Source organism: Vanacampus margaritifer, chromosome 3 (assembly GCF_051991255.1).
Source record: "Vanacampus margaritifer isolate UIUO_Vmar chromosome 3, RoL_Vmar_1.0, whole genome shotgun sequence".
Lineage (NCBI taxonomy): Eukaryota > Metazoa > Chordata > Actinopteri > Syngnathiformes > Syngnathidae > Vanacampus > Vanacampus margaritifer.
In genome coordinates, this window is record NC_135434.1 from 18,023,995 (window position 1) to 18,051,166 (window position 27,172).

Genomic DNA, 27,172 nt, shown 5'->3' on the forward strand with positions numbered 1-27,172 from the left:
TGTGATGGTTGATCCTCACTGACGTGAGTCTTCGTGGGGCCGCCGCCAGAGTCGTGACTTGACTCACCTCTTGGGTCCTTTTGGCTGGGCAGGCGACCACGAGGTGATCTCGGTTCCCGCAGTAGAAACACAGCCCTTCCCGCTGTCGACGCCGTCTCTCCTCCAGCGAGATCCGCGCTCTGCCCAGTTGCATGGGCTCTTCCTCTGGTTGCGCGGGAGCTGGTTGGCGCTGAACTGACAGATCTGAGAGGAGCTGACCCCCCTGATGTTGAGAAGCGCGGGAAGCCCTCCATTGTCCTGGTCCGGCGAGCGCGGCTCTGCGTCACCTCCTGCAGCCGATGATCCGTCCGTATGGCCAGGGCGATGAGGGAGTCCAAATCCGGTGGAAGATCGACTGCGATGAGAAGCTCCTGGATGGACGTTGCCAGGCCCTTGAGAAAAACGTCGTAGAGCGCCGTGGTGTTCCAGCCACTCTCTGCCGCAAGAGTGCGGAAGCGTATGGCATAGTCACTCACGGAGTCCCTTCCTTGGATCAGACTGCTTAGCTGCCGGGCCTTTTCTCGGTCGGAACAGGCTGGGTCAAAGACTCCCTGAAGAGCGGCTCGGAATTTCGGGGCGGAGCTGCAAAGTGGGGAACAGCGGGCCCACTCTGCCGTGGCCCAGGCTCCGGCTCTTCCAGTCAGGTGAGAGATCATGAACGCCACCCGTGAACGATCTGTGGGAAAAGCCTGGGGGGAGTACTCAAAATGAATGTCACAGTCTGTTAAAAAGGCCTTGCATTGTCCTGGCTCTCCAGAGAATCGCTCAGGAGAGGCTAACTTGATCCCCGATCCGGTATATGGCACGGGTAGGATTGGCAAGGTAGCTTGAGTCTCTGGCTCGGACGGAGGGCTATTGGTGCGACTTCGAGCACCCGGAATCTGAGCTGAAAGCTCAGTCATTTGCGTTGCCAAGGCGGTCTGAAACTCCTCCTGTCGGCGTAGACGGGCATCCTGAGCCCGCAAAGCTGCGATCCATTGCTCTCTTTCTGCTGAGTCCATGCTGGCCGAAGTGTTCTGACACAACGAGGCTGTTTTGGACTCAGAGGAAGAGGTGGAGGGTAAAGCAGCTTTTAATTAACAAAACAAAAGCTCTTCAATGAGAGGAGAAAAATAAAGACTATACAAACATTAACTGAAAGCGCTCCAAAAGGGAGGAAGTTCAAAACTACATTCAAAAACAAAAATCACTCTATGACTAAACAAAACTAAGCTATACAAAATTACAAACAAAGGTTCGCTCACGAGACAAGGCAAATAAAGGCAACAAGGCAATTGGATATCAAGGCTGTGGTCTATGGCAGGCTTCAGTGGCTCAAACGAAAACACTTCGGCACAAGACAGGGGGAACGCAGACTATTTAACACATGAGGGTAATGGGGAACAGGTGGAAACAATCAGGGATCAGGGTTGACACAGACACCACACGAGGAAGGGCAAGTGACCTGAAACGAGAGGAGTCAGACTTTTCACAATAAAACAGGAAATGACAAGACACCCTCACCGCGGTGTGACAGAGAGTTTAGATTACTGTATTTTGTTCAGTGCTGTTATTGTAATGTAATGTGTTTTTGTGACACGTGAGTTCACCAATGCTTTTACGACCGCTCGCTTCTCTCTCTTGTCTTGAAGCAGGAAGCCCCCTCAGTTTGTTGGTTGCTGTTGACGACGCGTAAATGGCACTCCACTCCTTGCGCGCAAACAAACTTGCCAAACATTTTGAATTTCAATAATGGCCCACGACGATTTACGCGTGGAATGGATACGACAGCGAGTTCGCGTTTGCTTCAATTTACCAGACAACAAATGTTTCGACGAACTTCTGAGTCGGAGAGATGGAAAAGAGGAGGAGGAACTTATTCGCTACTTAAATGTCGTTTCTGAAGGCAACACTGTATCGTGCCTTCTGTTTATGAAAACTGTCCGAGAGGAGGAGCTTGAAGTTAAAATTCCACAAGGTGAGTTCCATATTTATTTCATTCGTTATTATACTTATTTCAATGTTATCTAAAGTACTCTAAATAAACTATTGCACCATTAACACCAGAAAAGAGCAGCTCCAGTGCCTCTTTGGATCATGAGGTAGAATCAGAGATACAAAGAGGAAACAAGACCCCTGAACAACCTCTCAGTCACGTGAGATAAAAAAAAAAGAAGTGTTTAGTAAATGTAAATGTTTATTCGAGATTTTACTGGAGAACAAATAATAAGTAAACTATTGTGTTTTCAGATGATTCAACTAGTTTATCACACTGAGCTTCACATGGCAATAAACCGAGTCCCAGAGAGATTTGCCAAATCTCGAGTTGTGTATTTCCTCAGGACCACAAAGAGTAAGGCCAGTATCAAGTTATTACAATTCTGTTGGGAAAACGAATGCATTGTTATTTGTGTTTCACTTCAGAGACCATTGAAGAACCACTTGATATAATTGAAGCCAATAAGCTGATGCCCAAGTTCTTGGAGACAGGTTGGCATAATGGACACAACCTGCGAACTCTGCAGAAAAAACTTGTACATGTAAGTGAGCTTAACACTCACAACAGTCAACAAGACAACATGAACTTGTAACAAACCTACTTACAACTTAGGCTGTGTACTGTTTTAGATCTATATTCCTTTAATGGCTGCCCATCAGCTGAAAAAAACTAAGACTTGCTGTCAAACTGAGGCAGGTTCTCCTCGTGAAGAATTCAGTGGTGGTCAGGAGACTCCAACCAAGCCAAGTGACCAAGCACCCATTCGTAATGAGTTACTCAACAGTACGCACAAGTTTTTGGCCTTGGTCAACTCAACTATTCATCAACTTCAAGCTCAAGGTTTGTTTCTCACATACAGTATGCCAATTTGTGACTTTATTTATTTTTTCTGACTGATGAATCTGTTCCAAAGGGGCGATTTTCAGGCATAATTAGCAACACTTTACTGCTCATCTCTTCATTGTCCTCAAACTGACATATATTGACCTTTTTGACAGGCATGCACGCCATGGTTACATGGAGTTTTGAATTAATTTTCTAAACTACCGGTATTTATTTTTCACAGTCAGAATGTTAAATAAATAAATAAAAACATCAATCACTGAAAACAGTCATTTGTTGCACATATTTGGATTTATTTGAGATTTTAAGAAATCATCTAACATTATAACTCAGAAGAGCAGCGTAGTAAAAGAATAAACTACGACTTTTTGATACAGAATGGACTGTACCATTCACATCTTGCTAACTCAAACAGGAAAAGGGGAAAATATTTTTTTCATAATTGAATGAGGTCTTCCTTGACCCTTCCTACCCCTCAATAAAGTTTAATGGAAAAACATTCTCATTCTTCTTCGAAGTACTTTTTAGTACTAATAATAGGAGTGAGGACCGGATATTTTCAAAAAGAGCAAATAGTTCACTGTGGTTAGATAGGTATGAAAATTGGAACTAAATTAAAGAGAGATGCCTTTTTATTTCCATGCACTCCTGAGTTGTCCTTGGGCAAGGCACCAGACCTTCAAATGCATGTATAACTCTATAAAAGTGAAATTTTCCCAGAGGGATCATTATAGGATTTGTGATTCTTTCTCGGATTGATTACGAAGCTGCTTCAGAAAGAAGAATATGTAATTATATCATTACATCATGTCATTGTTAAGTAACTTCTTTTGACCAATGACTGAAAAGTGTCTGTTTTGATTAAACAAATTACATTTTAATTGCAGATGACATTGTACTGACCATCCCTGACCTGGATCTGAAACCAGACGTCAGTGACCTGCTGACCAATTCAGCAGTAGTGGAGAAGTTGGAGCAGTGTGTGATGAACTGGCAGACTCAGCTGACTGTTGTTATTGAGGAGCAAGAAAAAAAGACGCCACAGACACCCAGCCCGATGGCAGAAATTGTTTATTGGCAGGAACGTGTCTCCATTCTGAGTGCTCTGAGAATGAAGCTTAATCAACCTGTGGTAAGGAAAATTCTAGTGGTACTTACCAAAGCAAAAGCAGGCGTGATTCCCGCTATGGAGGCCACAGAAGCTAAACTTGGTCAATACTGCTTGGAGGCAGATGAAAATGTACGCTTCCTTCAAACATTGGAAAGGCATTTCAAGGTAAGCTATATATGAATTTTATCAACATTTGGGGAAATATGAATGTCTTTCATCCGAACCAGATGTTTTTCTCTTAGAATCTGGCCACAGGAGCAAACTTTAGTGTGCTTCTGGAGACCATCCCATCTCTAATGAACAGCCTCCAAATTGTGTGGTTGATATCCTGCTACTATAACAAGAATGAACGCATGGTCCCTTTAATGGAGCGCATTGTCTGGCAACTGTCTGAGCGTGTGGCTCAAGTCATTGATATCCATGTACTGTTCAAGTAGGTTGATTTTAGTTAGACATTTTTTGCCAATTTCTTTGTCATGAAAGTCAGATTGTGTCTCTTGGATAGAGATGAAAGAAAGGTGGCAAAATCGAAGGTGGATGATGCCAAGCAAGTTCTGGAATTGTGGAAGTCATCCTACTTTGAAGTGCGTGCTGAAATTGAACAAGGAGGAACTGGTAAACGCTGGGAATTTGATAGGAGGAGGCTCTTTGAGAAAACGGATTTCATGGCTTCCATCTGCCAGGACTTGTCCAATGTTTTGCAGGTCAGCCTTCTTATTCGTCCACACCATATTGTCAACTGTTGTTTGAGGAGTGAACATGTGACAATTTATTATTTCTGGTGGTTAATGCAGAATTTGGATGAGTATTTCAACATCTTCAGCCCAGAATTAAAAAGCGTGACTTTGGACCCAAAACGTTTTGATGAGATGCTGGTCAAAGTAGAAAACCTAATCTCACCTTTTGAGGAGGCAACTTTTGATCCTTTCAATATCTGCAAGATGAGCAGCTGGAAAATCATCATGCAAAACTTCAACAGTAGTGTTTATGTAAGTTTAGAATTCAAACGGCGTTGTCAACATAGGCAGTAATTGTTAATGTGTATTAATGTTGCTGTTCTGTTCTATATCTTGTATTTGTGTTTGATCAGGCCATTGAGAGGGAGGTCATTACCTTCATTGACCAGTCTTTCAAGTCACTGCGCTCTTCAACTGCTGCTTTTGGAATGCTTGTGAAATACAAAAACATTCACTCAAGACAAGCCATCAACAATCATTTGATGAAAAAGACTAATGACCTTCTGGCTCAGTATTGCAAAGAGGTTTGTTAAAGATCACTGCCATTGCCTTTGTTTAAGTAATTATACTTAAAACAATTTTAAGCAGAGCAAATCATTAGACTTTTATATTTTTCAGTATATTGTATCAAAGCGGAAATCAACCCAAAAATATTTTTTACAATAGTGTGTTGTATTCTACGGAACATTTTTGGCTGGCGTACGTTCAAACATACTCGCAAATACGTTTCAACATGCTTGCAAGTACGTTTGAACGTACTCAGAGCTTAGGTAATGACCAATCATGGGTCATTTGTTTTCTGAGTTTGGCCATGTGACATTCGCAAGCTGAGCCATGAGCAATTGTGATGTCATTTTCAGTCACAGGTGTCAGTCCACACCAATTGACAAAATGGCCGCCCCCCCGAGATGAATAAAAACAGGTGGATTTCGCTGCTTAACTCATATTCCACAAACACAATATTAATCAGAATTCTATGTTTAGAATAGTGGGGGCACATACAGTACGAAATATTATTGTAAAGAACATTTTTGGGTCCGCTTAAAGGGGTCTTATACTCCATACTCCTAGAACACCCTCTACAAGACTCCCTGAGGGGTTGAACATCTTCTCTAAGTCCACAAAGCAAATGTACACTGATTGGGTTAACTTCCATGCTATGGCTGCTCCACTGCTCTACAGCCGAAAACCACACTCCTCCTGAAGCTATGATTCAATTTCCCGACAGATCGTATACAGCACCCCGGATAGAACTTTACCAGGGAGAGGTGATCTCTGTATTAATCATATGTCAATTAACTCTTCTATAGGTGGACAGTGTAAATGAAATCTTTGAGGAAAATAAGAACAAACCCAAAATAAACAAGAATGAGCCCCCCATAGCAGGCAGCATCAGGTGGACACATACCCTTTTCCACCATGTAAAAGAAGGAATGCTTCCTCTTCTGACAATGCCAGATTTATTGGAGAGTGAAATGGGCAAATTGGTGAGTTATTCTACTTTTGCGCAGCTGTATCGACATATTCATATGTTTAGACAGAATTGAAAAATTATTCTAAACTCTCATGTTACTCTTGGGATTTTTTTTTTAGGCAAAAAACAAATACTTGGAAATAGCAAAAAAAATGAACGCGTATGCCGTTAAGAAATATAAGTCGTGGGTTTCTGATACTGAACTCAACTTGCCATTGTTACTGAAGACACCCATCTTGGCCATCATTGTGAATGAAAGCCAAAACCAGAGTGAGCTGGTATGTATCGTTGTTACTTGATCACCTCACAATAAGTGGAGAAAATCATCTCTGTTTCGAATTTCATTGGTTTTTATCTTGAAATTTCTCATTAAGGTCATCCCAGCCAAGTCTGAAATCAGTTCACAAAAGGACAGGCGATACTGTGCAAACTTTCCACCAAAGATTTTGACAATAATTTCCGAGACAAAAAACTTGATTTCAATGTCCTTCTCTGTACCTGAGGTTGCTCAAAACGTGACTCTACAGGAGCTCAACTACATAAGGTAGTGATACTGTGACAAGAACGCTTAAAAAAACACAATTTAACATCTACATTTCACATTGGATTTAGATACAGAGATGATTTACACAAGCTCGTCAGCCGCTACAACTCCGCAGCTGACAGTTTGAGTGACGCAAAAATCGCCATGTTGTCTGAAGTCATCAAAAGAGTTGAAACACTGTTGTCAGGATGCAAAAGACTGAACTGGAATTCCTTGGGTATGGTACAAAAAACTATGATGTCTAGTTATGGAGAGAGAAAAAATTGCGGTGGAATGAGAGTAATGTCTATATGTTTAACTTTAGCAATTGCAGATTTCATCAACGAGGCCAATCAGGAGATCTCAAAGTTTGAGTCAATTGTCAGTCAAATAGAGAACAATGAACTTGATATCGAAGCCAAGTTGCAATCGATAATGATAGCAGACCTCCTGAAATGCCCTTCTCCAGATAAGACAGACCTTTTACCAAGTACATTAACAAAAATGTTAACATTTTTAATTAAATGTCATTCATCACAGTAATAACAATTGTATTTATTTTTTGTCAGGTGTCAGAGAGTTTTGTGAATGTATTGATAGAGACCAGGTCAAGACATTACATTTGTTGAAAAGCAAATACACTGACATTGGACCTGTCATCACAAAAGTGGAACATCTGATTATGGAAACAAGCACTGGCAAGTCTAACTGTATGTCAAGTTATTATGCATTCTGGGAACGCAAGGTACACAATTCCCTCATAAACATGGTTCTGAGGTAAATGTCCTGTAAGCAGTACAATTATTGGCCATCACATAAGGTTCTTCTGTACTACAAGCATTGTGTTGATTGCCACATTCAGGAACATCAAGGCTTTCAATGCCGTGCTGTTGGGGAGCGACCCTCTTTTCCGTATTGATGCCATCCTCTCTGCCCCCAAGATTTTGTTGCAGCCTAAAATAGACGAAATCTACCAGTTACTTGTACAGCGCATCAGAGATTGTGTGGAGAGCACCAAAGTAGGACTATTATCTCCTCTTCTGTGAGCCAATGCGCATTTTAAGATGGATTTGTGCATCGGTGGGTGAATTCTGTCCACCTCCATGTTTGTGTTCCAGGAATTTGTGCGTTGGATGAATGGAACCTGCATTGAGTGCCCACCACAACACGTAGATGGTGACGACTTTGTGACTTTTAGCTTCTTTGAGGACGTGTGTCAACATCCTCAAATCAATGAAAGCGCCCTTGCAGTGTCCCATAACATTCAGCAGTTGCTGCTTTCTGTAGACCAGGACCTTAACCACTGGAAACAGTACCAGGCTCTATGGGAAAGGGACAAAGACACAGTCAGTGAAAGGTTTGCAGCTAAAAACCCATCATGTGCTATGTACGACCAGAGACTACAGTTCTATGCCCATATACATCAAAAGGTGCTTCTGGAACCTTTGTTTAAGAATGTACACATTGTCCAATTAAATCTGGAGCCCCTGTGCCGGACTGTGCAAGAGATGGCAGAGTCCTGGACCAGTTCATTGGGGAGTTTACTCAACAAATCAGCCAAAGAGGAACTCTTCAACTTAAAAGATGAACTCATGGTAACTCTCTAAATAAGACTTACAACAACTTATTTAAACTACTATAATTTTCCTTTGTTTCCACAGCAACTTTCTGAGAAGCTGAAGCAGACTCCTGACACATTTGAGAACTTGAAGAATGTCCTTAGGACCGTCTCAAACATCAGAGACATGTCTCTTAATGTGGAGTTGTGTATCACAGACATTCAGGAAAAATACAGAACACTGGCTATGTACAAAGTGGAGGTATTGTAATTTTAGTTCATTGTTTTGTTAAATAACCCATCCTCTCAATATTTTACGGCTCTATTTAATTTTGATGTATTTATTATGTGTAGGTTGAAAAAGATGAACTGGAACTGAAAGAAAATATCAACCAGATTTGGAGAGACCTTTTTGCAAAATCCAGACACGTGGATCTGAGTCTGACAGATACAAAGATATCATTCAAAGAGGTGAGAACTCTAGAACGTTAGTACATATCCCATCACATAAAACAACAACTATAACTAACAGTAGAGATGTACCGCTACTGTTCTATCTTTCTCTATCACCTGTTTTACACAAAGACTACCAAGAGGATGTCAGAAGACTTTCAAGAGGAGTTGTCTATCTTTTTTGAAAGCTTTAACATGCATGGTCCTGGAGCTGTTGGAAATGATTTAGATAAAGGTATTTAGTCTTTTGAAATCTGCAACCAACACCATTTTTTAGGATCATTATGCAATGGCAGTGAATTGATGTATCTCATTTGTCCTTGTAGGACTATCAATAATGGAATCATATGAAGCAGAGCTTGCCAAGATGGTGGAGGGACGGCAGGAGCTAGCTAATGCTAAGAAGCTATTGGACCTTCCGGTCATCGCATATCCAGAGATTGTCAGCATACAAAAAGACATGATTGGCTTCAGGCAGATATATGACATCTACCGTAATCTAAAAGTCAGGTTTAAATTGTCATTGATAACACACTAGTACTACTTCTGTAAACATCTGATGACCTGATCCTGATATTTTTTCTCAGGTTGCGAAGACCAAGTGGTCTCAGACCTTGTGGGTGGATTTAGATATCCACGTGCTTCAGGGTGGTGTTGAATGCTTTGTCCAAGATTTGAGGAAGCTGCCCAAAGATGTGCGAGCCCAGCCTGTGGCCTGCTTTGTTGAGGGCAGGATGAAGGAATTCAGAGATTCTCTTCCTCTTCTGCTCGACCTGAAGAATGAAGCCCTCAGAGAAAGGTCACTTTCACTGGTCTGACTACTTCATTCTGCTATATGTTATTCATCATGTGGCCAGTAATTACATTGAATACTTCCATCCACTAATTTCCTGTCACTTATCCCAAATAACGTCAGAGTGGCGGCATCCTTTTGGGATCCAGCACATAAAATTCATACAAGAGGATTCATTAGAGATTTTGATTTTCAAAATGGCCAAGGATATGGGCAACACTCAATCCATTTTCTACTGTTGGAAGTTCATTGGACATTAATTTTAACGCCAAATAATATAACTCATATAACTGTGGCAGTTATCTCTAGCTAGCTCACGCTGTGTAAACTTGAGCTTCCGCTTCCCGATTATTATTCCCCCCCCGATGGTGTTCAGGTTACAGTTCTGCCCCTCACTTCAACTGAGTTCCGAAAACATACACCTGTAGATCTGCTCATACATAGCTAAGGTCAATCATTGAGGTCAAGGTTTTCTTGTAAACCACCAATTGAACCAATAACAAAGCAAAAAAAAAAACATACAGGTTTGCTTATTGAGAATACAATATGTTTTCTATACCATACTGCGCTCTGAGTTTTCAGTGTGCCATTGTCCCAACAGACACTGGAAGGAACTGATGAAAAGGACTGGCACAAGCTTTGAGATGAACACAAGCAGCTTTACTCTGGAGAGCATGTTTGCCATGGATCTTCATAAATATGCTGACGTCATCGATGACATTGTCACTTCAGCTGTAAAAGAGCTCGGCATTGAAAAGGTAAACCCTTCTCTTGACAAATGAGCCTTAATTCAAAGTACACTTTGAAACAAATATGTAAGAATGTCTGTGTGTGCCTCTTAGGGTGTGAAGGAGGTGGTGGAGACCTGGGAAAACATGAAATTCATTGTACAACCCTACAGTAAAGGCACCCAGCAACAGTGTTCTGTCTTAGGTGCAGTGGATGAGATCCTGTCCAATGTGGACAATGATGCCATGAATTTGCAGAGCATGGCAGGGAGCCGTTTTGTTGGGCCGTTCCTAAATACCATACAACAATGGGAGAAAGACTTGTCTCTTATCAGTGAGACTATTGAGGTTGGACCATAGGGGGGTTGACCCACATTGGGTCTTCAACGCTTGAGCTGAATTTGAACATGCCAAATAAATAAAAAACATCTTTTGCACAGGTTTGGTTGCTGGTACAACGGAAATGGATGTACTTGGAAAGCATATTCATTGGCGGTGATATTTCCTCACAGCTACCAGAGGAAGCCAAGAAATTTGACATGATTGACAAAAAGTTCAAAGATGTGAGTATTGTCCAAACATTGATATAATTCACAAGTGAACTGTAAATGATATAATATGAATTATTGTGTAGATAATGGATGAAGCACAGAGCAACCCAAACATAAAGCACTGTTGCCTGGCCCCTAACCGGCTAACAGACCTGCAGACCCTCGGTGAGAACCTAGAAAGGTGCCAGAAAAGTCTCAACGACTATCTAGATTCTAAACGGGATGCATTCCCACGCTTCTTCTTCATCTCTGATGATGAACTGCTCAGCATTTTGGGGAGTAGTCACCATGATTGTGTGCAGGAACATATGATAAAGGTAAGAGGGTAAAGATATCATCAAACCTGCCTGGCTGTTCTCTGTCAAGGTATGTGAAATATGTGAAACATGTTTAACTGTTGCACCTTATTCCACAAGATGTACGATAACATCGCATCCCTCCGGTTTGACTCGGAGAGCAGTGGGGAGACATCAGCAGGAGCTATGGTGTCTGCTGAGGGGGAAGTGATGGAGTTTCAAAAGCCCGTGCAAGTCAAAGGAAGAGTGGAGGAATGGATGACAGGAGTCTTACATGAGATGAGGAGAACTAATCGACTCATCACTAAGGAAGCAATCTTTCGCTACTGTGAAGACAGAGGCAGGTGTGTGTAGATTGGAAGCTTGTTTATCTCCATGAGTAAACATTTTCTCACTATGAATCTCCTTGTCGCTCAGGGTGGACTGGATGTTGCTGTTCCAGGGCATGGTGGTACTGGCCGCAAATCAAGTGTGGTGGACATGGGAGGTGGAGGATGTTTTTAACAACTTAAAAAAAGGAGATCAACATGCTCTAAAGCAATATGCGAATAAAATGCATCAGCAGATCGATGAGTTAGTGTCACGCATAATGCAGCCGATGAAGAAGAATGACAGACGGAAGATCAACACTGTCCTTATCATAGATGTCCATGCAAGAGACATTGTCGACAGCTTTCTCTTCAACAGGTACAGCTTTCATAATTTAGAGTTCTGCTAGTCAATCATGTAACTAACACAGTATGTGTGAGGGCGAACTTGAGTCTTGTTATTCTCTCTGCAGTATAACAGATGCAAAGGAGTTTGAGTGGGAAAGCCAGTTAAGATTCTACTGGGTCCAAGAAGATGACAATCTTGTTGTGCGTCAGTGCAGTGCAACCTTTAGTTACGGTTACGAATACATGGGGCTGAATGGTCGATTGGTTATAACTCCTCTGACAGACCGGATCTACCTCACGATCACACAGGTTCGTAGACATTTACAACACTTTGAACTAGCGAACACTTGTTGATGTGGGCATGTATTTGTTGTGAAGGCTCTCTCCATGTTCCTGGGTGGTGCTCCTGCTGGACCAGCTGGTACTGGAAAGACAGAGTCCACCAAAGATCTGGCCAAAGCTTTGGGCCTGCTCTGTGTGGTTACCAACTGTGGTGAAGGCATGGACTACAAGGCAAGTTGCTTACATCCGCAATAAGTGGAGACGAATGAATGACATTCCATGGATCCAATTCTCTCAATTTACAGAGATAATGTTTTGTGTTTTCTGAACCATTATCATCCTTGTGCAGGCTGTGGGGAAAATCCTCTCTGGCCTGGCCCAATGTGGAGCCTGGGGCTGCTTTGACGAATTCAACCGTATTGATGCCTCAGTCCTTTCAGTTATCTCTTCCCAAATCCAAACCATCCGCAATGCTCTCATTCTGCACCTTAAAATATTTAATGTAAGTATTTGAAATGCTATACTGTCATAGTTATTTTTTGTTCACAATTATTGTCTTGTCATACCCTAGCTAATATCATTTTGTACATTAGTTTGAAGGTCATGAGATTACCCTTGATAACCGAATTGGGATCTTCATCACCATGAATCCAGGCTATGCTGGACGCACAGAGCTGCCCGAATCAGTCAAAGCTCTCTTCAGGCCAGTGGTGGTGATTGTGCCCGACTTTCAACAAATTTGTGAGATCATGCTCTTTTCTGAGGGATTCCTAATGGCCAAGGAAAGTATATTAATTTTACCCATATAACCATGCTACAACTTTGCACATCGAAGCATTTAATTACACATTTGCTTCTCTCCTCTTTTGTTTCATTCAGGTCCTTGCAAAAAAAATGACTGTGCTCTATAAGTTGGCTCGAGAGCAGCTGTCCAAGCAGTCTCATTATGACTTTGGCCTGCGAGCTTTGAAATCTGTCCTCGTGATGGCAGGAGAACTGAAGAGAGGCTCACCAGACATCACTGAGGTCAAATCGTCGTGTTTCATCATGAAAAATAATTTATTGATAACACATAATTAAATCTGAAGAATGTGTTTCTTGAATGACAGCCTTGTCTAGTAGTGTGAGAATATGTGAATTAGAGCTACAGTACAGTATATAAATTACTGCATTTACCCTAATACCAGCCATTATTCAAGTCCTTTTCCGATGCAGATACAGAGATCACCCTAACCAAATATTTATACAACTAAAAACTTAAAAACTTGTTGAAAATGTCTTGGCTGTTTGCGGTCATTCATTTTGTGTTGATCAGGTGCAGACATCACAAGTTTTACTTCTTTCTGTCCCCCCTTCATTTCTTTTTTAAAGAGGGAAATAAATAAATAAATAAAAAACATAATTAAACCCACAGCTTTAAAATTGTATAATAAGAGGATTGCATAAAATAATTTCATTCAGTTTTCCTTTCTCTGGCATATGAAATATTATCAGCAGTTTTAATACAGTGGTCACTGTTAGGTCAAACAAAAGATAAGCATTTTAATATGACAAAAACTTTGAGTTTTTTGTTATTGCAGGATGTGGTTTTGATGCGAGCCTTGCGGGACATGAATCTGCCAAAATTTGTATTTGAGGATGTGCCTCTGTTCCTTGGGCTAATCTCAGACCTGTTTCCTGGACTCGAATGTCCTCGTGTTCACTATCCCAGCTTCATTGATGCTGTAAAAGAGGTTCTGCAAGAGAACAAATACATCTTGCTGCCTATTCAGGTGTGTTGTGTTATTTATACTGTCATATTATTCAGCAATAAATACTGTACATTTTAGTCGAGTCTTCTATTGCCACACACTTTGTACTTTCAGGTGGATAAAGTGGTACAGATGTATGAAACAATGATGACACGACACACAACTATGATAGTGGGCCCAACAGGTGGAGGGAAATCAGTTGTAATCAGCACATTATGTCAAGCTCAAACCAAGTCAGTGTTTTTTTCAGATAAAGTCATTTTATACTGTTTATATGTGTGACTGTCATTAATCTCTCACCCCCAGATTGGGATTACATACCAAACTTTATCCTCTGAACCCCAAGGCTGTGAGTGTCATTGAACTGTATGGTATTCTGGACCCTGACACTCGAGACTGGACTGATGGGGTCTTATCCAACATCTTCCGTGACATCAACAAGCCTACTGACAAACAAGAAAGGAGGTAAAACTAGAACATTGGATGGACATTAGGGAATACAGTGCATCACATGAAATGGCACATCTATAAGTGTTGATCTAAATGATATTTTAATTTAGTTCACAATAAACATATGAACTCACAGATATATCCTGTTTGATGGCGATGTGGATGCTCTGTGGGTTGAGAACATGAATTCGGTAATGGACGACAACAAGCTCCTTACTCTGGCTAATGGAGAACGAATTCGTTTACAAGGTCACTGTGCCATGCTGTTTGAGGTTTGTATGAATTTATTGCAGTCATACATACATGAGCTATATGTTAATAACGTTTTAATAATTGCAGGTTGGTGATCTGCAGTATGCTTCCCCTGCGACCGTCTCCCGCTGTGGAATGGTTTATGTGGACCCCAAAAATCTGCGATACACCCCATACTGGCAGAAGTGGTTGACAAACAGACCCATCAAAGTATGTGTTGGAATTGTTGTCACACACTTTCTGACACCTGGACTTTTCCGTGACCTGTTTGTAATTCCATAGGAACAACAAGTGCTGGACAAACTGTTTGAAAAATATGTGCACAGATTAATTGACATGATTGTGGAAGGGATTGTTGACGGGAAACAGGGAGAGAAACTCAAGACTGTTGTTCCTCAAACTGATCTGAATATGGTAGGATGGTGTCCTTTCTGAATATTTGCAAGAATATCTTGAAAATGAAAGTTAGCATCATCCCTGATCCAGACAGCTGATGATGATTCAAATTGTGTTGGTGTTATGTTCAGGTGTCCCAGCTCTGCATGACCTTGGATGCCTTACTTGAAACTGAGAATGAAAGTGCTGAAGTTCTGGAGTGTTACTTCCTGGAAGCTCTCTTCTTCTCTCTTGGTGCCACGTTGTTGGACCATGGAAGGGACAAATTTGATGATTTAATCAAAAGACTTTGTGGCTTAATCACTATAAGTGATGACAAAACATTGGCTGGACCTGGTGAGATTCCAGGTATAAGAAGCTGATGATGCTTTTTTTTTTTTTTTTTTTTTTTAAATTAAACTAACAAATTAACAAGTAAACTACAATGTGATTTTTGCATGGATTCATTTGTCATTTGTGTCACTTATTCAGGGTACCTGCCCACTCTATTTGAATTCCATTTTGATGGAACACAACAGAAGTGGGTTCCCTGGAGTTATCTGGTCACCAAATACATTCATAACCATGAAATGAAATTTGCTGATATTCTGGGTAAGACCGATTTGTATCATTTACTGTATTCAAGTGATTTTAACCAACCAAGCATCTTCTTGCTTATATTTCAAATGTTTGGCCGTAGTGCCAACTGTGGACACCACAAAAACTAGCTGGATCCTGGAACAGATGGTGAAGATAAAGAGGTCTGTTGTTTTGGTTGGAGACCCCGGAACCTCTAAAACAGCAACCGTTCATAACTTTCTGAAGAACCAAAATGGAGAAAGTAGTGTGAGTTCACCATTCAGACATTGCAACATTTACGTATGACTACCCAAATTGATTTGCATGTTGTTGATATTTTCCACCAGATTACTTTGACTATCAACCTTTCATCCCGGACAACATCAATGGACCTGCAGAAAAACCTAGAGGCCAATATAGAGAAAAGGACCAAAGACATATATGGTCCACCAGTAGGCAAAAGATTGTTGGTCTTTATAGATGACATGAATATGCCAAAGGTATCTACAGCACACTGAGACTTTGATACATCTCTGTTCAAGTATTATCAGTTTGGATCAAATGATTCTGTTATGTAGCTGTATTTGTATTCCTATGCAGGTGGATAGCTATGGCACACAGCAACCAATTGCACTGCTGAAGCTCTTATTGGACAGAGGTGGCATTTATGACCGAGGCAGGGAGCTCACCTACAAAACCCTCAAGGACCTTGGCTTCATTGCTGCCATGGGGAAGGCCGGAGGTGGAAGAAATGAGATGGATCCCCGCTTCATTTCACTCTTCAGTGTCTTCAGTATCCCTTTCCCTGCTGTCGAGTCTCTCCACCTGATCTATGCCTCCATTATTAAAGGCCACACCAAAGTAAATATATTTTCCTAAAGGTTATTGCTGGTATCAATGCACCTCATGTCATGTGTAATTCATTTGATCGACTTTTTTAGCACTTTGATGATGCGGTACAGAAAGTTTGTGATAAAGTCACCGCCTGCACTCTGGAACTATACAGCAGCCTTGTCAAAGAACTGCCACCAACTCCAGCAAAGTTCCACTACATCTTTAACTTGCGAGACTTATCGAGGGTTTACAATGGCCTGACCCTTACTCAGCCTGACAGGTCCCATCAAGTCAATTCATTATTTTTGACAAATGTTACATTGTGCTTTCTGTGTATGTACTTAATATTTGCTTTACCTCATTTCACCACAGCAGATATTCAACTATCTCTATGTTTGTACGGGTTTGGCGAAACGAATGTCTGAGGGTTTTCCACGATAGACTCATTGATGAAAAAGACAAACATTTGGTATATACTGTACTCAGTTTGTTCATTAAAATAATATGAGATATACAGTATCGTTATATCTTTTTTCATTTGTTAACTGATCACATTTTTGTTTTTGTTTTTAATCTTCAGGTTCAGGGCCTTATAAGGAACTTAGTTGAAGTGCATTTCAAGGCAAACAAGGAGGATGTTATGAGAGACCCAGTTCTTTTTGGAGACTACAGGGCAGCCCTGAGTGAGACAGAAACAAGAATATATGAAGACTTGCTGGATTATGAAGCTTGTAAAGCACTATTTCAGGTATCATGATGTTTTTCTCAATTAAGTGTTGTTTTTGGTTAGAAAATGACCAGAAGTCATAGAGACCAATGTTGTATTCTGCAGGAGATTCTAGAGGAATACAATGATAGAATATCAAAGATGAATCTGGTGCTATTCTATGATGCCCTGGAACATCTGACCCGCGTGCACCGAATCGTCCGCATCGATCGTGGTCATGCTCTGCTCGTGGGTGTGGGAGGCTCAGGCAAGCAGTCCATCACCAAGCTTGCTGCCTTTGCTGCTGACTGTGAGGTTGTAAAAAAAAAAATACAAATACATGTTAACATGTGCATTTGTAAGATGTTAGTAAAAACAGAATACAATGATTTGCATATCCTTTTCAGCAGTGTTCCTTAATGAACAATTGCAAGGAATTTAGGGATTTCATCATCTACGCTCTATAATACCAAGACATTCAGAGAATCTGGAGAAACCTCAAACCAGAAATCAACATTTACATGTTGGCACACTTAGTACACTTTTCCTGGCATGTTGTAGGCTTCAAATTCAAAATGAGTGAATATTTGCAAAAAAAAACAAAAACTATCTTGTCTACTGTATGTAGTGTATTCAATTGAATATAGGTTTAAAACGATTTGCAAATCATTGTATTCTATTTTTATTTACGTTTTAAACAATTTCCCTACTTCATTGGAATTGCAGTTCTAATAGCATATTTTTGTTGTTGTTAATAATTTCTCAGGTGTTTGAGATAACACTCAGCAGAGGATATTGCGAGTCAAACTTTCATGAAGACTTGAAAAAAATGTATTTGAAGCTTGGCATCGAAAATAAGAAGACTGTGTTTCTCTTTACCGATGCTCATGTTGCTGAGGAAGGTTTTTTGGAACTCATAAACAACATGCTTACATCAGGTTGGACAAACACTGAGTCTTAATGTCCTTGTTCTACCTAAATTTAGTTTCCTATGATGAAAGTAGTGACGTGTTGTCTTGTGATCTTGCTGTTTTCTGATAGGTATTGTTCCCGCACTATTTCCTGATGATGAGAAAGAGTCCATTCTCAACCAGCTTCGTGACGAGGTCCTCAACATGGGATCAGGTCCTTCTAAAGACAGTGTGTGGCAGTATTTTGTCAATAAAAGTGCCAGCAACCTACACATTGTTTTAGGCATGTCTCCTGTGGGAGATACACTGAGAACACGCTGTAGAAACTTTCCAGGTAAAATTCACAAATGTGATTTTTATTTATTTTTCTTTCACTTATAATTAGATTTGCCCCCTTTTTCCCCCAGGACTGATGAACAACACTGTGATAGACTGGTTCTTACCATGGCCTCCTCAGGCATTGCGTGCTGTAGCAGAGTTTTTCCTAGGTTTGTAGTGCACATATTCTTTTGGAATCTGTTTGTCTCAAAAATCTAACATGCTTAAAGTGCTTTTATGCCATTCAGGTTTATCTCATTCCAACCACTGACATCATTTACAGACATAATCTGTTTCAGAAATTAATCATTAGGTTTATGCTGTTTTTGTTTATTGTACTAATTTGTCAATTGGATTTACAGGAAATATTTTTGAGATCATCAACTGTTATATTACCTTCTGCACAAATAGTGTTTTATTATTATTTATTATATATATTTTTTTACTTTTTTTTTTAAAAAAAATAAAATTACCGATACTCAAAACGCAGTCGTATTACAAAAGTTAAAAAGTTGATGTTTGGAGGTAGACTGCCGTCCACAAAGATTTTCTTTTTAAGGATTCTCCATAGAGTCCCAGGGATGCTGGTGGCCTTGCCATGACTTTTTCTCATTTTATACCAATAGAAGCTAAAGCTCCAATGGCACTAGATGACACATTGTCTTGAGACTTAGAGAAAAATGTAAAAGATTTTATTGGAAAGGCACAGCTCCTCTTCTTATAGTACATCAGGGATTGGTCCGTTATAATACAGTATTGCAGCTGTAATGCTGTTCTTTGTCAATTGTACAGGTGAAAGTGAGATGATTCCAAAGGAACACGCGCCAGCTGTTATCGAGCATGTCTGCATGGTCCACAAATCTGTTGGCAACTACAGCTCACTGTTCCAGCAAAAACTTAGACGATCTAACTATGTCACCCCAAGGAACTACTTGGACTTCATTAACACATATTCTAGCCTCCTGCAGGAAAAAGACCAGTATATTCTTGGTAAGAATATGGAAATTATTGTAATAATTCCATTTCACAGTGAAACGTTGACAAGTTTATGGGTTTCAGCGCAGTGCAAACACCTCGAGGGGGGATTGGATAAGCTGAAGGAAGCTAGTCTCCAACTGGATGAGCTGAACATCAAACTGGCAGAGCAGAAGGTGGTTCTTGCTGAAAAGTCCACAGCCTGTGAGACCATGCTGTTAGAGATTGCCTCAAACACCACTGTGGGTCAGTGAAAACCTGATCAACTATTATTAAGGGTTGAAAAACAGCATACTACTGTACTGTTAGTTTCCAAAACACTTGGTAAATGCAGAATTTCCCTTTTAGTTGAGGACAAAAAGACGCTGGCAGAAGACAAAGCCAAAGAAATTGAAGAGCAAAACAAAGTGATTGCTGTTGAAAAATTAGAGGCAGAAACCTCCTTGGCTGAAGCTCTGCCAGCATTAGAAGCAGCTCGCATTGCCTTACAAGACCTTGATAAATCTGATGTCACTGAGATCAGGTAAACTCTCAGCATAACTTGTTGTCCAAATAAACAATTAATCATCATTTTAAAACATAATCGAATGTTTCCTCATTCATCTATCCACAGTTTTTTTGTTTGTTTTTTTGCTGTTCCTTCATCTAGATCCTTTGCAAAGCCGCCCAAACAGGTGCAGGTGGTGTGTGAGTGTATCCTGGTGCTATGTAAAAAAAAGGAAATTAGCTGGCAAGCTGCCAGGGCAATGATGTCAGATCCTGGCTTTCTGCGTTCATTGATGGAGATGGACTGTGATGCTATCGGTGCCTACCAGGTCAAGACTGTCAGGGGTAGGTCAATTTCCTGATCAATTAGGCTGCAATAATATTTTTTAAAAATTGTCTTGTATATAATGTCAAAAGTATGCTGTCTGCTGCAGTGATTTCCTTGAGCGCTCTGCTTCATAGGCTTCCTGAAGAACCTTGGGACCAGCCTTGAAGAAATGCAAGCCATCAGCAAAGCGGGTTCAGGAATGTTCAAATTTGTGGAGGCTGTCGTTGGATACTGTGAAGTTGCCAGAGAGATAAAGCCCAAAAGGGACAAAGTAATGTCCAGCTAGTAAAGAGAATTATGTTCACAGAAAGAACAGTAACGTAACTCGTATTTTGCAGGTGGCCCGTCTCGAAAGAAATTTCTTTCAGAGTAAAAAGGAGCTGGAGCTCATTCAAAGTGAGCTCAGTGATATCCAGAGAGAGCTGATGGTTTTCAGAGACAAATATCAAACTGCTATTGGCGAGAAACAAAAACTACAAGAAGAGGCTGAGTTAATGGAGAGAAGACTCATAGCTGCTGACAAACTTATCTCAGGCTTGAGCTCTGAGAATGTGAGGTAAGATGGCCGTGAAAACACTAAATGGCATGTCCTAGGAGATGCATTTTTTAAATTATTTGTTGTTTCTGTTTCCAGGTGGACGCAAGATTTAGAGGGGTTGAAGCAGCGACGTGTGCGTCTGCTCGGAGACTGCCTACTCTCTGCCGCCTTCCTGAGCTACGAGGGAGCCTTCAGCTGGGACTTCAGGAATGAGATGGTGTACCAAACGTGGGTTGACAACGTGACGGAGAAAGGAATCCCCTTGAGCCAGCCTTTTAAAGTGGACAATTTACTAACAGATGAAGTGGAAATCAGCAGGTGAGAAGGCACTAATGAATTACCTGTATATGTTACTGTTTTTATTTTGGCTGGACATCAACTGACCTCCAGGAAATTTGTCTTTGGGTTACAGATGGGTGTCCGAGGGCTTGCCTCCAGATGACCTGTCGGTTCAGAATGGAATCCTCACAACAAGAGGCAGCCGTTTCCCCATGTGTATCGACCCTCAACAGCAAGCCCTCAACTGGATTAAGAAGAAGGAGGCAAGCAATAACCTCAAGGTATAAAAAGTCCTGTATTGTTACGTGTTGCATTGTTGCTGTTTTTCAGAATAGCTACTTTGCACAGAATCAGAGAAAACAAAAATGGTGACAGTCCAACTTCCTTTTGTCTACAGATTTCCTCTTTCAATGATCCAGACTTCCTGAAACATCTTGAGATGGCCATTAAATATGGATTCCCGTTCCTATTCCAAGATGTAGATGAGTACATTGACCCTGTGATTGACAATGTCCTGGAGAGGAATTTGAAAGGAGCAGAAGGCAGGCAGGTTGTCATGCTAGGTGACAAAGAGGTGGACTATGATCCCAACTTCAGACTTTACCTCAACACCAAACTGGGGAACCCCAAATTTTCTCCATCTGTGTTTGGAAAGGCTATGGTTATCAATTATACTGGTAAGACCATTTAGTTTGAAAACCGTGTGCATTCTGTCCTTAGCTAAATCTTGTTTTATCCATCACGTTACATATAGTGACCCTTAAAGGCCTGGAGGACCAGTTGCTCAGCGTTATAATGGGCTTTGAGAAGAAGGAGCTGGAAGAGCAGCGTGAGTTTTTAATCCAAGAGACGAGCGACAATAAGAAACTGCTAAAGAACCTTGGTGATACCCTGCTAAGGGAGCTGGCCACGTCCACGGGCAACATGTTGGATAACACAGAGCTGGTCTACACCTTGGAGGAAACAAAGTCAAAATCCAGTGAGGTCAGTTTGACAAACAACAAGTATGGGTGGACATTTTTTTTTTGAATGTCAATCTTCAAATTGGTCATCATATTTGACTTTCTGATTATGTGGTCATCAGGTATTTGAGAAACTTAAGTTGGCTGTGAAAACATCAGTGGACATTGATGTGCTCCGAAACGGGTACCGACCAGCTGCCAAGCGCGGTGCTATTTTATTCTTTGCACTGACAGAAATGGCTCTGGTAAACAGCATGTACCAGTATTCTCTCGCCTCTTATCTGGAAGTGTTTGACTTTTCCCTGCGGAAGTCTCCACCAAATTCCATTCTGCCGACAAGACTGGATAACATCATGAGCACTCTGACATACAATGTGTATAATTATGGTTGCACAGGTAAGGTACATCTCTGTAACATTTCTTTATTTTATTTCTTTATTTGCGATTTCACGCTATCATCAGATATCAGTAGCGTCAAATCCAGGTCCAGAAAGTAAAAACCCTGCCACCGTTTGGCTTTAGCCCCATGTGGTGTGTGGTGCTAACTAACTAGTTGGGCTAGCTTCCCAAAGCCAAAGCCAAACTGTGGCAGGGTTTTTACTTCCTGGATTTGGATTTGCAACCTCTGTCAGAGATACAGTACATCTGTTTACTCGCAGGTCTGTTTGAGAAACACAAGCTTCTCTTCTCATTCAACATGACCATCAAGATTGAACAGGCAGAAGGTCGAGTACCCCAGGAGGAACTGGAGTTTTTCATCAAAGGTGATACGGCTTAGGGGTTATATTACATCACGGTGAGCCTTAGCACTCACAGCAAGCGGTCTTTCACGTATGCTAGGTAATCTGTCCCTGGAAAAGACCTCGCGCCAAAAGACTTGTAACTGGCTTCCTGATTCCAGCTGGGAAGATGTGGTGAAACTAGCTGAGCTTTTTCCTGGCCAGTTTGATTCTTTGCCTGATGATGTTTGTAGAAATGCATCGGAGTGGCAATCAGTAAGTAGTGGCTACTTTATGACATAAATCACAAGCTGCCTTTTACTTAAATGACTGTTTGACTGTCCTTGTGTTTCTCCACAGTGGTTTGATCTCGATACACCAGAACAGGCTCCGCTGCCAACGAAATATGATGAGAAGCTGACAGACTTTCAGAAGCTGCTCCTGCTGCGCTGTTTCCGTGTTGACAGAGTCTACAGAGCTATCACCGACTTTGTCACTATCACCATGGGCGAGAGGTGACTTTCTGTTTTATTTATTCAATCAATTCAACACTACTGTATTTTTGATAATTGCATAACATGCTTCTTGGTCAATTATTTTTCATATCTTTCTTCACAGATATGTTCAACCTCCTGTGATCAGTTTTGATGTTATTTTTGAGCAGAGTACTCCATTCTCCCCCATCGTCCTTATCCTAAGCCCTGGTTCTGACCCTGGCGCTGACCTGATGAAACTGGCTGACAGGACTGGCTTTGCGGGAAAATTCAAATTCCTTGCTATGGGCCAAGGGCAGGAAAAGGTACATGGATTTATTTTCTATTCCTTGTATCACTCTCAGAGGGACTTATCATAATGCATATGACATGGCTGAGGGGTAGGATAACCATCTCACAAGTGCTAAACATATGATATCTTATGGTTGGACATCTTTTGGACTTGTGTCATGAATATGATTATTTTTCATTCTCAGCAGTAACTGAATAACAATTTAAAACTTGAAAGGTAAAAAAAAGGCATGTGAAAGGTAATGCTTTTTCCCCACCCCTTCTCCAGGTTGCATTGCACCTTCTGGAACTGGCAGCATCTCGTGGTCAGTGGTTGATGCTACAAAACTGCCACCTGCTGGTGAAATGGCTGAAAGATTTGGAGAAGTGCATCGAGAGGGTCACCAAGCCTCACCCCAACTTTCGCCTTTGGTTAACCACCAACCCTATTGATGACTTTCCCATTGGCATTCTTCAAAAGTCTCTTAAGGTGGAATGACCAATTATCTTCACATTAAGCTGTTTTTGAAACTTGGTTAAATGTTCCTTTCCCACTTCTTACATGGTTCCACGCCTGTAATGCCTTTATGTTGCGATGTACTGCAGGTTGTCACCGAGGCGCCAAATGGTCTCAAACTCAACATGAGAGCCACCTACTCTAAAATCACCCATGAGACTATGACTGGATGCCCACACTTTGCCTTCCGCAGCCTGGTCTATGTGCTGTCTTTTTTCCATGCCGTAGTGCAAGAGAGGCGCAAGTATGGAAAAATTGGATGGAATGTCCCCTATGACTTTAGCGAGTCAGACTTCTTGGTAAGTGGTACAACTTTTTGAACCATTCTGGACTGGGTTGAGTTACATCAGTGCTGCAAATGTGCTCAACAGGTGTGTTTGGACATTTTGAACACCTACATGACCAAAGCTCACGACCAAAAAGAGAGCAACATTCCCTGGAGGAGTATCAAGTACCTCATAGGGGAGGTTAGTTTGTGAGATTAAAACACATCATAAAACATTTCTGTAATTCCAATTATATACACATTTCTCAGGTGATGTATGGTGGACGAGTCATCGATAGTTTTGACCGCAGGATCCTGAATGTCTACATGGATGAGTACTTTGGAGATTTCCTCTTTTATGACTTTTGCCATTTCCACTTTTTTAAAAACTACGAGGTAGACTACAAGATTCCTCCAAATGGACCCAAGGCTGTTTATGTTGGTCAGTTTTAATTGCACCCCTCTGTTTATCTTACTGTAAATCCTTCAATATTATCCTTCATGACTTGGCATTGCTTACAGACGAGATTGAGTCTCTGCCATTGGCAAACACCCCCGAGGTGATGGGTCTTCATTCCAATGCAGAGATAGGATACTACACACAAGCAGCTAAAGACATGTGGTTGCATCTAATAGACCTGCAACCACAGACAGGTGTGATGGAGCAGTTATCTTCCATTTGCCTCAATTGTTGTTATATGTGGCACTTTGTCACATAACAACCGCTCACCTCTGCTTCAGGTGAGTCTGGTGGAAGCATCAGCAGGGATGACTACATCACTCAGGTGGCCCAGGACATTCAGAACAAGTTGCCCGCAATATTTGACCTGGATGTTATCCGCAAGAAGTTTGGCACTGATATCTCCCCGACATCAGTGGTGCTCCTTCAAGAACTGGAGCGCTTCAACAAGCTCATTGTCCGCATGAAGCGGTCTCTGGCTGAGCTGCAGAGGGTGAGAGGCAGGGACACACTGTTCTGTCTTTTTCTATCTTTCACAGACTTGTGTTGGTTTTCTGGTGTGTGTGTGTGTGTGTGTAGGCCTTGGCTGGGGAGGTCGGCATGAGCAGTGAGCTGGATGAAGTAGCACGGGCCCTTTTCAATGGTCAGATCCCTGCTATTTGGAAGAGTTTGGCACCTGACACACTCAAGTCCCTGGGCAACTGGATGATTCATTTCAAGAGGCGATTTGAGCAGTATAAGTCATGGGTGAGGAATGTCATACTTGACATAATTTACATTTATGTACATTACATAATCATTTACAGTTTTGTTTATCAAAAGGTCGATAAAGCAGAACCAAAGGTCATGTGGTTATCAGGACTCCACATACCAGAATCCTACCTGACTGCCCAAGTTCAAGCTGCATGCAGAAGAAATGGTTGGCCTCTGGATCTTTCCACACTTTACACTGAGGTGACCCGCTACCGTGAAGAGGGTGAAGTCACTGACAGACCTGCACAGGGTAATGAGCTAAAAAACAAACAAACAAAAACTTTTGGATCGAGTGTCACTTGTTAAACTGTCGAGGCTCGTTCACATGAGTCTTTTCTTGCAGGCTTCTTTGTGTCTGGTCTGTATCTGGAAGGAGCCGACTGGGACGTGGATGTTGGCTGCCTGGTGAAGAGTAAACCAAAAGTTCTTGCGGCTCAGCTGCCCATTCTTAAAGTCATCCCCACTGAGACCCAACGCCTCAGGTTACAGGTGTGGACCACAACCCATGTTGTGTGTGTCAACTATTTTATGTATTTCCATCAATGTTTGTATGTTTTTCTCCACAGAATACATTACGGACACCAGTGTACACTACATCATTACGAAGGAATGCAATGGGTGTGGGTTTGGTTTTTGAGGCTGACCTGTTCACCACAGAGCATCTCTCCCACTGGGTGCTCCAGGGTGTCTGTTTATCCCTCAATACTGACTAAAAACTATTGTTATTATGATTATGATGATTATTATTAGTACAAACCAGGCTTGTTGATGTAACAGAGGGACGTCTTTCTATATTCGCTCAGTGGCTACATTGTTTGATACACCTGTATTAATGACATCCAATTAAAAATAAAAACAATTTGCCCACAAAACAACAATTCCCATTTGTGATCGACATTGTCAACTTTAAAAGGTCTACATAAAGAAAAAAAAACGTTATTGTTTTAGTAACTTGTAGACAATGTCGAGCTTTACTGTTTTAGTTGGACTGTAGGTCTATCCACTTGCGCCCTCCGCCCGCCGGGTGGCAGTAGATGATTGTAAAGCCAGAATGGCAGCGATCTAACTGGTAGTAGAAATGGCAAGCGGTAAACAAACGCCACCGTTGTCCGTGTGCCATGTGTGCTGCGAATGTGACGGTAGCAATGATGTCTTTTGATGAACTTCTGACAAGTCTGCAAAAGTGTGTCATCGCCGAGGACCAAACGTGTGCAAATGGAAATCAAAAACTCAAGCACGTTTTCGAAAAACTATCGGAGTGCTCCAGGTTTGTTTGTTTTTTTTTCCTGTAAAGAGAATCGCCGCATTACTTGGGGATGAAATTAATGTAATTGTGATATATGAATGAACAGGAGCGATGTTAAAAGGAGCAAGGAGCGCAGTTTGGAGGAGGCTTCCCAATTGTTGAAGGTGGTGAAGTTACATCTCTTGGAGCGTGATCATCTTCAGCTTCTAGTCAGACTTTTCGTCTCCTTGCAGCTGCAGATGGTGCACATATCCACAGCCTGCAGAAAAGTGGACCAGGTCGGCTCTCGCAGTATACAATCTGCTTACTGTTCAAATCCAAGTGTCATCTAATGCTTCCTGTTTCTCTACAGATGTTGCAACATCTGGCAAAAGTGGATCACCAGCTGGTGTTTGGAGAGACCCACGTATGTTTGGCATCTATAGTTATCTCTGAGCAGGTACACAGGGACATTGTCACTTCAAAACTTTACTGGCATTTTAAAAACCTGCAGCAAGGTACGGTAATGCTGAGCATTTTCTTTTTTCTCTCTCCAGATATTTACTAATGAAGACCTTCAGAGAGGTTTGTGTTGGTACTTTCCTGGCATATTGCATTGGCAGTAGTGATGTAGAACTGCCAGAGGCAGCACATTTTATTAATCAGTACAGATAAGAAGTCAACAACTACAGATATTTGAGTA

At 41.4% G+C, this 27,172-nt stretch overlaps 1 protein-coding gene across 1 annotated transcript; it reads left to right on the plus strand.

The window, feature by feature from the left end:
• Positions 1-1,564: 1,564 nt before the first annotated feature.
• Positions 1,565-26,744, plus strand: LOC144049435 (dynein axonemal heavy chain 10-like). The gene is made up of 78 exons (XM_077562366.1): positions 1,565-1,996; positions 2,086-2,174; positions 2,269-2,371; positions 2,443-2,558; positions 2,647-2,857; positions 3,748-4,136; positions 4,214-4,404; positions 4,477-4,675; positions 4,766-4,960; positions 5,062-5,232; positions 6,019-6,195; positions 6,302-6,460; positions 6,557-6,726; positions 6,795-6,943; positions 7,031-7,195; positions 7,275-7,482; positions 7,568-7,724; positions 7,824-8,300; positions 8,367-8,525; positions 8,618-8,734; positions 8,849-8,951; positions 9,043-9,221; positions 9,304-9,515; positions 10,111-10,267; positions 10,352-10,585; positions 10,678-10,800; positions 10,872-11,105; positions 11,205-11,428; positions 11,502-11,771; positions 11,866-12,049; positions 12,119-12,253; positions 12,372-12,524; positions 12,616-12,802; positions 12,900-13,048; positions 13,603-13,794; positions 13,888-14,006; positions 14,080-14,238; positions 14,360-14,495; positions 14,563-14,685; positions 14,758-14,889; positions 15,003-15,219; positions 15,343-15,462; positions 15,551-15,696; positions 15,777-15,929; positions 16,030-16,290; positions 16,371-16,543; positions 16,636-16,732; positions 16,844-17,011; positions 17,096-17,284; positions 17,736-17,907; positions 18,011-18,214; positions 18,288-18,368; positions 18,991-19,188; positions 19,258-19,419; positions 19,522-19,696; positions 19,823-20,004; positions 20,122-20,258; positions 20,326-20,543; positions 20,622-20,843; positions 20,938-21,085; positions 21,202-21,481; positions 21,559-21,788; positions 21,889-22,162; positions 22,426-22,530; positions 22,607-22,761; positions 22,846-23,000; positions 23,104-23,284; positions 23,539-23,739; positions 23,856-24,065; positions 24,138-24,233; positions 24,302-24,473; positions 24,554-24,685; positions 24,773-24,984; positions 25,071-25,238; positions 25,314-25,494; positions 25,588-25,733; positions 25,811-26,511; positions 26,597-26,744. The coding sequence occupies exons 1-77, from the start codon at positions 1,771-1,773 to the stop codon at positions 25,955-25,957; spliced, it is 13,701 nt and encodes a 4,566-aa protein (XP_077418492.1). The 5' UTR covers positions 1,565-1,770; the 3' UTR covers positions 25,958-26,511; positions 26,597-26,744.
• Positions 26,745-27,172: the final 428 nt, after the last annotated feature.

Coding starts and splice junctions, on each gene's coding strand:
- LOC144049435 (XM_077562366.1), top strand. CDS start 1,771: ATGGCCCACGACGATTTACGCGTGGAATGGATACGACAGCGAGTTCGC. Junction 12,254..12,371: donor GTGAAGGCATGGACTACAAG/GCAAGTTGCTTA, acceptor ATCCTTGTGCAG/GCTGTGGGGAAAATCCTCTC. Junction 23,740..23,855: donor TTCTTCAAAAGTCTCTTAAG/GTGGAATGACCA, acceptor GATGTACTGCAG/GTTGTCACCGAGGCGCCAAA.